The sequence below is a fragment of the Felis catus genome, chromosome B2 (assembly GCF_018350175.1).
Source record: "Felis catus isolate Fca126 chromosome B2, F.catus_Fca126_mat1.0, whole genome shotgun sequence".
NCBI lineage: Eukaryota > Metazoa > Chordata > Mammalia > Carnivora > Felidae > Felis > Felis catus.
The window spans coordinates 58,346,237-58,359,678 of record NC_058372.1 but is presented as its reverse complement, the minus strand read 5'-3'; the positions used below and the strand labels follow the sequence as shown (position 1 = coordinate 58,359,678).

The 13,442-nt window shown below is 35.5% G+C and overlaps 1 protein-coding gene across 2 annotated transcripts in view; it reads left to right on the top strand.

The window, feature by feature from the left end:
• LOC101082908 (protein eyes shut homolog) overlaps window positions 1–10,567 on the top strand; it is a 906,892-nt gene extending 896,325 nt beyond the window's left edge. For both annotated transcript variants that reach the window (XM_045057713.1, XM_045057712.1), the window contains exon 23: window positions 9,918–10,567. In XM_045057713.1, the coding sequence (XP_044913648.1) occupies window positions 9,918–10,196 (279 nt within the window). In that variant the 3' untranslated portion in view covers window positions 10,197–10,567. The remainder of the gene's footprint in view (window positions 1–9,917) is intronic.
• Window positions 10,568–13,442: the final 2,875 nt, after the last annotated feature.

Here is a 13,442-nt window from a genome sequence, read left to right as displayed (position 1 = left end):
CTACAAATATCCCAATTTTGGTATTTTATAATCTTGTTTAATTTATTGAAATAACAAATTAAAAATGCATTTTCTTTACATCAAAATATCATAAATCAGATTAATTGGGAATCAAAATCTTCTTCCTATTAACTCCTTTAGTCCCATATTCAAAACCATATTGGAAGTAAATTTTAGAGATATTTAGAGATATTTAGTCTTTACCATATACATTGTCATATTTCTCGGCCAAGAGATTCCTCTGAGAGAGAAACTAAAGCTTGGTGGTACAATGAGCTCTAAGTTGGAATTCAAGGCATTTTGTGTCAGTGAGATTTTATTCTGACATCGTCTTGCTATAGGACATTGGTGAAGTCAGTAACACTTTTGGGATTAAAATTTTTGGACTAGATTTTTTCTACTCAGTGTTTGGTCCATGGTCTATTAGCATCAGAATCACCTAGGAGTTTGTTAGAGATGGAAAAACTCAGGCCTCACACCAAATCTTTTGAGTTTAAATCTTCAATTTAACAAGCTACTGAGTATTCATTGTCAACTTAAGTCTTAGGAACAGTAGACTACATTAGTAGTGTTTATTCAGAGCTACACACAATTTGAGAAATTCTGTGACTTTCAATAAGTCTTTGCATCAGATAAGTTAAGGCTGTAATGGGTACCTTGTTCTATTTCCATTCTTCAGATAGAACAGTTTCATGATTATCTGTTTAATATATTGTTTCTTCAAGATCTTATTTGAAGAAAGTAGTCCACTACCTTAAAAACAGCAGTGTAAAAAAAGAAAACATATGATTCTATGAGAGAAATACTATGATAAAGATGATCTCAAGTAAAAACTTTCTGTTCTTCTGGGAAGTTCAGAGATCACAGAACAACTTCTGCATCTAAACTATACAACTCAGATGGAACACAACTGTCAGAGAGATAATTGACACATTTACTAGCCAATCTGGTAGTTTGCTCTGGCTAAGCAGTCCATAATGAATACATCACTGTTCTGTTACTGCTACGCTTCTGTATATTTCCTGGCATGGTGTTTTGAATGCAAGTTGAATGAACATAGTATTGGGGTATAGCTTAATTGTCCAGATTGCCCTGATCTGCAACATCACTCTTAGCTTTGTCTTCTTTCTCTAAATACCCCAACCTTTTACTTTCTCATTTTCTGAAATTAAATTAGTCAATTCTTCTTGGCAATCATTTTATTATATTTAAATAGAGTATAGCAAAATAATATAAATTATGATGAACAGAAGGAAAGGCATCTGCCTTAAGTTTTGCACCAGGAAAGATTAAGAATTTTAAATGAATATTTGATTTCTTTTTCTGGAAAGAAATTGCTTTTGTATTTCCATTAAGCCTGCTAATTAATTTGGTAAAATATTCTTGTTAACCCTAGAGACAGAACTTTTGGCAGTCTAAAAATGATCCTTTTCTTCCCATGGGAGATATAATTCAATTAGTTTATGTAATGCTTTGTAATAAATCATTCTATATATACCCAGCTGTAGGACTAAGAAGGAAACATGTTGTTTCCATGTTATTCCCTGTGGAATTCTGCATTTACATTCCATGACAATAACTGCAGTACCTTTACAAAGTCTACTAAGTGCCCTCATATCCTTAAGGAGTTTACATTTTCAGCACAGGTGGAACAAATATCCAAATGGTATTCACGTATAAAACCATGCATTTAACTCTATCACTTGGGCAAGTGTAAAAGATCACATCTGAGTTCCAAGCATGACTTGAGTTTTATAATCAAGGGCACAATCCATTTCTTATTGAAAGGGATACTAATTAAATTCTCTAGTGATTTTGACATCCTTAATTTTCCATTTGATAAATGATATGAATGCAATGGTTTCACATTAGCCTTTTCAGTGTGAGTTTTATTGTTATGTTAACATTTTTAAAAGTCACTAAATGTTTCTAAGCATAAATGTCTAACTAATGATAGTTCTAGAAAATACCCATTTTCAGAGTAAAATATTAAAGAAATATCACATGTTTGCCTATGCTCTAGCTTCTTGTGTACCATAGTTCTATGTCTATCTTTGAAGATGTAGTAACTTAGATTCCTGAGTGCAAATGATTCATATATCTGTATATTCATTAAGAAATCCTGGGGGCACCTGGATGGCTCAGTCAGTTGAACATCCAACTTCAGCTCAGGTCATGATTTCATGATTTGTGAGTTCGAGTCCCACCTTGGGTTTTGTGCTGACAGCTCAGAGCCTACGACCTGCATAAGATTCTGTCTCCCTGTCTCTCTGCCCCTCCATCACTCACACTCTGTCTCGCTCTTTCTCAAAAATAAATAAACATAAAATTTTTTTAAAAAGAAATTATGTGTAGGCAACATATTAAGAGTACATAAAAATGTTTTACTAATGATGTCACAAAGTTCCAGAAATTATTTCTCAGAATTATAGGTGCCAATATTTTCAGAGTTAACATTACCTTGAAAAATGATGTTATACCATGTTTAAAGCACCATGCTTTTTGCTTTCCAGAATATAGGCACATGTATAATATCTAAAATGTAAACTTAAGAAGCATATAGCATGATATGGTAGACATTAATATACCAACAAAATCTGATTTACTGTTGTAGGGAAGTGCCAAATGACTGAAATAGAGGCTGACAAGGCCTGTGGCCTTCAGTATATAAAGGGAAAGAATATAACATTTACTGAACAGCTGTTATGTTCCAAGAACAGGGCTAATTACTTTATATTTACTATTTTATTTAATTCTCACAGGAACCTGTATGAAGTGGATGAAATTGTCACCATTTTATGCATAAATGTACCTACAATAAATAAAATACCATTTATTTAATAGGTGGGTAAAAGTAGCATAAAAGTATAACAATATTCCAATGCTTAAAAAGTAACAGACAGATATTTTCTAGGTTCCACAAAGCCTCTGTCTGTACCTCTAGAATTATAGGATGCAGAAATGCCAGACACAAATTTGGGCAAATGCATGGGAAAATTGGCTAATTAAAAGATTATGATTGGATACACAATAAGATCTGGACCAGGACGGCAACATAGGAGGTGCCTGAATTTCCCTCCTGCCCTGGCTGCACTGAATGTGCAGCTATGCACAGAGCAAGTCCCCTTGAGAGAAATTCAGAAACTACCACACATTGAGCAACTGAGAAAATACCCACACTGAAATTGGTAGGAAAGGCTGAGACACACTCTCACCATAAATCCCACTCCTGCACACTGCCATACAATGAAGAAGAAATCCCCTAACTTCCATCTTCTCTTTGAGAAGTTATGGGTTGGACCCCACCCTAATATCCCGAATTTTAAGAATGCATAAATCTAGAGCTTTTGTATGCATTCACAGTTAAGTTGTTAACATGGATATGCCATGCTCTAAAATAGACAAAATACAAAAGTTAGTTGCATTTATTAATTTTTTAAATGTTTATTTAGTTTGAGAGAGAGACAAAGAGCAACTGTGAGTAGGGGAGGGTCAGAGAGAGAGAGAGAGAGAGAGAGAGAGAGAGAGAGAGACTTAGAATCCCAAGCATGCTCTGCGCTGTCAGCACAGAGCCTGATGCAGAACCTGAATTCACGAACCATGAGATCCTGACCTGAGCTGAAATCAAGAGTCAGACACTTAACCTACTGAGCCACTCAGGCACCCTCCAAAATTATTTCCATTTCTATACACAAACAATGAACTATCAGAAAGAGAAAACAAGAAAGAAACCCCATTTATAATAATGCCAAAATGAATAAAATACTAAATTTAACTAAGAAGAAGGTGAAACATAAATTTAATATAAATTTAACCAGTGTACCCATACACTGAACACTATAAAACATTGATGCAAGACATTCAAGAAGGTATAGGGAAAAAAGAAAAAAAGAGAAGATATTTCCTATTCTTGGATTGGAAGAATTAGTATTGTTACAATGTCTGTAGTATCGAAAGCAATTTATTATTTAATATCACCCTTATCAAAATTCCAAATGGTTTTTCAAAGAAATGGAAAAAGCAAACCTAACATTTGTATGGAACCACAAAACTCCAAATAGCCAAAGCAATCTTGAGAAAGGAGAACAAAGCTGGAGGCATTAAACTTCCTAAGTGTAAATTATATTCAAATCTATAGTAATCAAAGTAGCATGGTTTGGCATAAAAACAGAAACACAGATCAATGGAACATACTAAAGAGCCCAGAAATAAATCTATGTAAATGTGGTCAATTAATTTATGACAAAGGAGCCAAGAATGCACATGAGGAGAGGATAGTCCCTTCAAACACTTGTATTTGGCTCTCTCTCCCCGGTATCTCACCGCTGTGTCAGTGCAGTTAGGCATCAGCAAATTAATGAGAGGAGAGAGGAGGCCCCTGCTCTTGGGCACCCGCAGGAACTTACTCCAGCTCCAGACACACTGTAAACACTTTCATCTAACGGAAGATAAGCTGTGAAATCGGATTTCTGAACCACAAGACACTCGTGTAAAAACTGCATTCCATGCCAGGCCTGAAATGTTCCAGAGCTCAGTTCGTATTTTCTTTTAGAAATTATTTTGGTGAGGAGAGAGGGAAGATGGCGGCGTAGGAGGACGCTGGGCTCACCGCGCGTCCTGCTGATCACTTAGATTCCACCTACACCTGCCTAAATAACCCAGAAAACCGCCAGAGGATTAGCAGAATGGAGTCGCTGAAGCCAAACGCAGACAAGAGGCCCACGGAAGAGGGTAGGAAGGGCGGCGAGGCGGTGCGCGCTCCACGGACTGGCGGGAGGGAGCCGGGGCGGAGGGGCGGCTCACCGGCCAAGCAGACCCCCCGAGTCTGGCAGGCAAAGCGGAGGGGCCTGACGGACTGTGTTCCGACAGCAAGCGCGACTTAGCATCTGGGAGGTCATAAGTTAACAGCTCTGCTCAGAAAGTGGGAAGGCTGGAGGACAAAGGGAGGGAGAGCTGCTGAGCCCCCGGACGACAGAGCTCATTTGGGTGGGGAACAAAGGCACTCACCAGCACCATCTCCCCCGCCCATCCCCCAGCCAAAATCCCAAAGGGAACCAGTTCCTGCCAGGGAACTTGCTCACTACGAGCAAACACCCAACACTGTGCTTCTGCAGAGCCACCCCTCGGGCAGCGGGTCTGACTCCATCCCGCTGCCACAGGGCCCCTCCTGAAGTGGATCACCTAAGGAGAAGCAAGCTAAGCCTGCCCCTCCTGCCCCCGTGCACCTTGCCTACCCACCCCAGCCAATACGCCAGATCCCCAGCATCACAAGCCTGGCAGTGTGCAAGTAGCCCAGACGGACCACGCCACCCCACAGTGAATCCCGCCCCTAGGAGAGGGGAAGAGAAGGCACACACCAGTCTGACTGTGGCCCCAGCTGTGGGCTGGGGGCAGACATCAGGTCTGACTGCGGCCCCACCCACCAACTCCAGTTATACACCACAGCACAGGGGAAGTGCCCTGCAGGTCCTCACCACTCCAGGGACTATCCAAAATGACCAAGCGGAAGAATTCCCCTCAGAAGAATCTCCAGGAAATAACAACAGCTAATGAACTGATCAAAAAGGATTTAAATAATATAACAGAAAGTGAATTTAGAATAATAGTCATAAAATTAATCGCTGGGCTTGAAAACAGTATAGAGGACAGCAGAGAATCTCTTGCTACAGAGATCAAGGGACTAAGGAACAGTCAGGAGGAGCTGAAAAGCGCTTTAAACAAAATGCAAAACAAAATGGAAATGACGACAGCTCGGATTGAAGAGGCAGAGGAGAGAATAGGTGAACTAGAAGATAAAGTTATGGAAAAAGAGGAAGCTGAGAAAAAGAGAGATAAAAAAATCCAGGAGTATGAGGGGAAAATTAGAGAACTAAGTGATACACTAAAAAGAAATAATATACGCATAATTGGTATCCCAGAGGAGGAAGAGAGAGGGAAAGGTGCTGAAGGGGTACTTGAAGAAATTAGAGCTGAGAACTTCCCTGAACTGGGGAAGGAAAAAGGCATTGAAACCCAAGAGGCACAGAGAACTCCCTTCAGACGTAACTTGAGTCGATCTTCTGCACAACATATCATAGTGAAACTGGCAAAATACAAGGATAAAGAGAAAATTCTGAAAGCAGCAAGGGGTAAACGTGCCCTCACATATAAAGGGAGACCTATAAGACTCGTGACTCATCTCTCTTTTGAAACTTGGCAGGCCAGAAAGAATTGGCACGAGATTTTCAGGGTGCTAGACAGAAAAAATATGCAGCCGAGAATCCTTTATCCAGCAAGTCTGTCATTTAGAATAGAAGGACAGATAAAGGTCTTCCCAAACAAACAAAAACTGAAGGAATTTGTCACCACTAAACCAGCCCTACAAGAGATCCTAAGGGGGACCCTGTGAGACAAAGTCCCAGAGACATCACTACAAGCATAAAACATACAGACATCACAATGACTCTAAACCCATATCTTTCTATAATAACACTGAATGTAAATGGATTAAATGCGCCAACCAAAAGACATAGGGTATCAAAATTGGTAAAAAAACAAGACCCATCTATTTGCTGTCTACAAGAGACTCATTTTAGACCTGAGGACACCTTTAGATTGAGAGTGAGGGGATGGAGAACTATTTATCATGCGACTGGAAGCCAAAAGAAAGCTGGAGTAGCCATATTTATATCAGACAAACTAGACTTTCAATTAAAGGCTGTAACAAGAGATGAAGAAGGACATTATATAATAGTTACAGGGTCTATCCATCAGGAAGAGCTAACAATTATAAATGTCTATGCGCCGAATACCGGAGCCCCCAAATATATAAAACAATTACTCATAAACATAAGCAACCTTATTGATAAGAATGTGGTAATTGCAGGGGACTTTAACACCCCACTTACAGAAATGGATAGGTCATCTAGACACACGGTCAATAAAGAAACAACGCCTTGAATGAGACATTGGATCAGACGAACTTGACAGATATATTTAGAACTCTGCATCCCAAAGCAACAGAATATACTTTCGTCTCGAGTACACATGGAACCTTCTCCAAGATAGATCATATACTGGGTCACAAAACAGCCTTTCATAAGTTTACAAGAATTGAAATTATACCATGCATACTTTCAGACCACAATGCTATGAAGCTTGAAATCAACCACAGGAAAAAGTCTGGAAAACCTCCAAAAGCATGGAGGTTAAAGAACACCCTACTAACGAATGAGTGGGTCAACCAGGCAATTAGAGAAGAAATTAAAAAATATATGGAAACAAACAAAAATGAAAATACAACAATCCAACCGCTTTGGGACGCAGCGAAGGCAGTCCTGAGAGGAAAATACATTGCAATCCAGGCCTATCTCAAGAAACAAGAAAAATCCCAAATACAAAATCTAACAGCACACCTAAAGGAACTAGAAGCAGAACAGCAAAGGCAGCCTAAACCCAGCAGAAGAAGAGAAATAATAAAGATCAGAGCAGAAATAAACAACATAGAATCTAAAAAAACTGTAGAGGAGATCAACGAAACCAAGAGTTGGTTTTTTGAAAAAATAAACAAAATTGACAAACCTCTAGCCAGGCTTCTCAAAAAGAAAAGGGAGATGACCCAAATAGATAAAATCATGAATGAAAATGGAATTATTACAACCAATCCCTCAGAGATACAAGCAATTATCAGGGAATACTATGAAAAATTATACGCCAACAAATTGGACAACCTGGAAGAAATGGACAAATTCCTGAACACCCACACTCTTCCAAAACTCAATCAGGCGGAAATAGAAAGCTTGAACAGACCCATAACCAGCGAAGAAATTGAATCGGTTATCAAAAATCTCCCAACAAATAAGAGTCCAGGACCAGATGCTTCCCAGGGGAGTTCTACCAGACGTTTAAAGCAGAGATAATACCTATCCTTCTCAAGCTATTCCAAACACTTGTATTTGGAAAACTGACAGCCTCATGCAAAATAATAACTGGACTTCTGTCTTACACCATCACAGAAACAATTCAAAATGGGTTAAAGATTTGAATGTAAGACCTAAAACCTTAAAACTCCTAGAAGACATAGCTGGTAAATCCCTTGATATTTGATCTTAGCAATCATTTTTTTTTTTTTGGAGTTGACACCCAAAGCAAATGCAACAAAAGCAAAAATAAACAAGTGGGACTACATAAAACTGAAAAAGCTTCTGCACGGCAAAGGAAACCATTAACAAAATTAACAACTACCTATGGAGTGGGAGAAAATATTCACAAACCACATATATAATAAAGGATTAGTATCCAAAATATATAGAGAATTCATACAACTTAATAGCAAAACAAAGCAAACAAACAAAAACCCCAAATAATCCAATTTAAAAAATGAGCAAAAGACTTGAAGAGACATTTCTGCAATGATGCTGTACAAATGGACAGTAGACATATGAAAAGGTGCTCAACATCACTAATCAGGGAAATGTAAATCAAAACTGCAATGAGATAATTGTCCCAACCTATTAGGTCTATTAGCAAAAACATAGGAGATAACAGATATTGGTAAGGATGTGGAAAAAAGGGAACCCTTTATGCTGCTGATAGCTATGTAAACTGGTAGAGTCACTGTGGAAACCACTATGGAAGTTCCTCAAGAAATTAAAAATATAACCATCATATGATCCGGTAATCACACTTCTGGGTAAATAGATGAAAGAAATTAAACCATCACCTTGTAAAGATATCTGTAGTTCCATGTTTACTGCAGCATTATTCACAATAATCAAGGTATGGAAACAAACTGTGTTCATCAATAGATGATTGGATAAAGAAAATGTCGTGTCTGTATATACAATGAAATATTATTCAGTCTTAAAAGGAAGGAAATTCTACCATTTCCAACAACATTGATAAACTTGGAGGACAGTATGCTAAGGCAAATAAGCCAAACTAAAAAACCAATACTACATGGGTTCACTTGTTAAAAAATCTAAAAAAAAAAAATTTTTTTTTAAAGGCTGGGCTTACAGAGACAGAGAATAGAATAATTGATTGCCAGAGGGTAGGGCATAGGAGAAATAGAAAATGCTGGGAAATCATTTTCAGTTATAAGTTGAACAGATTATGGTGATCAAATATATAACATGGTGACTATATTAATAGCACTACTCTACAATTAAAATTTGCTAAGAGAGTAGAACTTCAGTGTTCTCACTCCCTCTACTCTCAATAAGAAGAAAGGTGAATATGTGCAGTGATAGGTGTGTGTATTAACTCAGTGGTGGGAATCATTTCACGATGTGTATGTATATGAAATCATTATGCTGTACACTTTAAATATAGTGCAGGGTTTTTTTTTTTGGTCAGTTATACCTTAATAAGTCGGAAAAAGTAATATACATATTAAAACAATTGGGGGGGGAAACAATTATGAATGGAATAAAAGCAGATATTAAAGTTGCCTTGTTTTGTAGATGTAAGTCCATTGCGAATTGGCAGTTCTAAGTATGTGTTCAAACCCAGGATTCCTTTGAGAGTTAACAAAGGCACTATTAATCACCCTAAGACAGCAGAATTAATCTAGGGCTGTTCCAGGCAAACTGGCATGTATACTAAGGGTCAGTGAATTCCTGATATTATATACATAGGAAATTTGTTTTAGCATCATTATTTGGGTGTGTACGGGGGTAGGTATTCACTGCCATGGTACATGTTGCCGCAAAGTTTAATAAAGTTGTATTTTTTTCTAAAAAATCAATAATGGGACATTTCTGGTGATAAAAGACAAAAATCATTTATTACCAAAAACATATTTCAGTTTCTAGAGGAATGGAATATCAGATAAGCTTGCATATTGATTTCTTAAAAATATTTAAATAAAATAAGTTTAATAAAATGTTTAGTCATATCACTAATAATCAAATTTGATTCTTTATTTCTTAATTTAGAACTGTACATCAACCCCTTCTATAAATGAAGACTTCTGTCAGAAATCAGTCGATGACTTTACTTGCATTTGCCCGAGTGGATACATTCGTGCATATTGTGAAATACATATTGATGGATGTGCTGAGCCTGAACTGAATTTGGTCCTCTGTCTTAATGGAAGTATTTGTGTTGATGGGCCTGGACACATGTTTTACTGCAGGTCAGTATTTATTTACCCACAATTAACTAAATATATATTTAGGAAAGCATATAAACATCATAAGAGTGATGCACGCTGAAATATAAATACTAAGTTTTTGAGTACGTTTTCATCTTAAAAAAATGAAATCACAAATTTAAATCAACAATTCTAAGGAAGCATTTACTTTCATATTTTTCAAAATACTATATATTCATATAAATTCCATGTTGGACTTCTAAAGTTTATTATCTCTCATTTTATAATTGTTTCATATCCCCTATCCTTCCCAGAATTGAATTGTTTCTTTTCTTAAATATTACACTACATGAATGACACATAGATAGTTCATATTTATAATAGACTTATGACAAAGATTCATTAGTCCTCCTGCTGTACTTACAATTCTAAGATCTTAACAATTGATAAAAAATTTTTATGTGCTAAGATTTATAAAAATAAATTAATATGTCACTGTATTTTTGAACCAACTACTATTTAAAGTATCTTTTAAAAATTCTTAGGAGGTAATTTTCATTACCTTTGTTTTTTATGATTACATAATATATAAGTGGTTTTTATTTTTAGAATTTAGCCATTACCTGTTCTATTTGTAAAATATAATTGAACCCACATATTTAAAAAATTGTTTACCTTTTCTATTTCATTCTGATTTTTGAGAGCTTGATATTAAGTTAAAATCTGTGAACAACTGTATTTCTTCTAAATATCTTAAATTTTGGGAAGGTTGAACATGTTTATTTTGGTGCATAGTTATTTAATAGTAAAGTGTATCTATTATTTTTATATTTTATCAGTTATTTAAAAAATATTAATATATTCTGCATTATGTTTATTATTGACACCACCATATTTTCTTTGTTCAATATCTACAGTGTGTTTTTGCCCTTTTATTTATTTTGATCTCTGCTGTATTATCTTATTTAGGGCATATCTCTAATGAAGTACACATAGGTGATTGTTTTACATAAACCCAAGATTATTATTGTTTCATTTAACATATACATACAGTGTTCAGTTATTATTATGACACTGTTATTCTTTATTACATATGACCTAACATGCCATTTTTATTTATAGTGTGGTTGTGTGTGTTGTCTCTGTTGTGTATCGTATTTTTAGCACGAATTTTGCTTATTTTACTCTGGTAGTTTGATAAAGTACAGAAAGTAAAGATGTTTCCAATATAATTGTAATTTTGTAAAATATCATTATAAAAATGATCACTTGAGCACTGTAAGGATCCTCTGATTGAACCTAATCAGTGCCTGGATGAAGTCAACAACAGTAAGTTCGACATTTACTTCCAATTAATACAATGTTATAAATGAAGGTTCGAGCCATGGAAACTCATTCTGTTCAATAAAAAAAATAGAAATAAGTGAACCTAAGACTAAAATGTATATTTTTATAACCTTGCTAATTCAAGCACTATACAAGCTATGCTACAAATGTTCCGTTTAGGAGATGTTATCCATGGGCTAGTTAGGCTGACCTTTCTTAAAGCATGAAGTCAGTGGAATCTAGACTGAAGAGGCCTGCTTCTTTTCCTAGCTTATCTCCCAGGGACATAGGCAGCCATTACAGCTACAAGGTTATTCAAATTACATTTTTTTTTTAAGTAGACTCCACTTAAAAAACACAGGGCTTGAACTCAAGACGCTGAGATCAAAACTTGAGCTGAGATCAAGAGGGATGCTTAATGACTGAGCCACCCATGCACCCCCAAATTGCATTTAAATAAGACTTGTCTGTCTTCAAACTTCCCTGCTGATTCAGCATTCCTGTAAGCTCTTGAAAGTCTGTGAATGGTAATTAAATGCCTTGGGAATTTCAGTTTCTAGGGCATTTGCACAGTGACTGTGAGTAGCCATAGATGTTGGTGCCAAGTTAGCACAATGATCAAGCCATTTATTTAAAAAGAAAACTCATGGGAGAGACTGTTTTGCAAATCGAATCATAGATTTGTTTGTGAGTTAAGGATTAATCTGTGATATAAACCATAATAAAATAATCATCTTTATTTAAAAAATTGTATCAAGCCTACTGTTAGATCCCATTTTTTTTCCCATTCTTCAAGTTAAATCAAAAAAGCATACTCTTAGAAATGTGGTAAAATTTTTGTCATTGTCTTTGTTATGTTCATTTTCCTTCAGTGTTTACACAAATCAGTGTTAATATTTGTGTTCTCATTGATGGTTTATTAGTTAATCAGCTTTCTAAATTTTGTTTGATTTTAAATGGGGAAAAAGTCAAAGCCTATAAATTTCCACCTTCATGACACTTATCCTGAAGTCTTCTTTTTGATGTCATTTTGTTAGTAAAAGATTTCAGCCTTTAATGATCTATAGAATATTCTATACTATTGGTTTCCTAATGATTTTGAGAAAACTAATTTTCTTCTGATTAAAAACTTATCCTATATGACAAACTCAGAAATTTGGAACTGAAAACCTAAGATATTTTGTTGTGTTCTTAGCTTAACATATGAATTAGAACTTGGAGAAGTACAAATTTTTAGACCTTATTATTGTTTGAGGATTATGTAGTTAATGTTGTTATTTTGCTTTCATTTCCATCATTGTAGAAAATAAACAAGAGAATGGCCTATTCTCATGAACATTATATTTTATGAATGCAATTGATTCACTTGCTTCATAAAAGCTGATACATGATTGTTAATTTCTTTAATTAAAAACGATGTATAAAATACTTACCCAGTGACTGTCACGTAGATACTTTATAATTTAATTCCCTTCCCTTTTATCTTTGACATTGAAGCATTTAACCAGAATATGTGATGTTACACATTTTTCTTATTTATTTCTTCATGTCTGGAAGATTTTATTATTCTGTTATTATTCTTTTCGGCATTAATACTGGTTCATTCATTCTGCATTCTTCTTTGGGTACTAATAATGCTTACATACTGCAATCAGAACCTTTAAACTCTGTCAGGCATTTTATTCTTTTTTCTATTTTTATTTCTTTTTAAAAATTCCCTCTAAATTTGTCTACTTCTCAACCATTTTTATCTGGTTTTATGAAATTTTTCCTTAGGATAATATTATTTATTTTCTCTTACATTTCAATGGATATGCACTTTTTAACTAGCTGTTTTCTTCCATTGTAAATGCAATGCCCACTTAGCAAACCATAGTATTATTTTCTGTTTTCATAGTAATTTATTTGAAGAGTTCATTTTTCTCAAAGTTTTTATAACTTGCCTCATTTTTTGTTAGAATTCTTTAAATTGACTTGAAGTCTCAGTTACTAACATTTTTATGTTTACTGATTTTTATTGCTGTTACCCAGATGTCTCCTA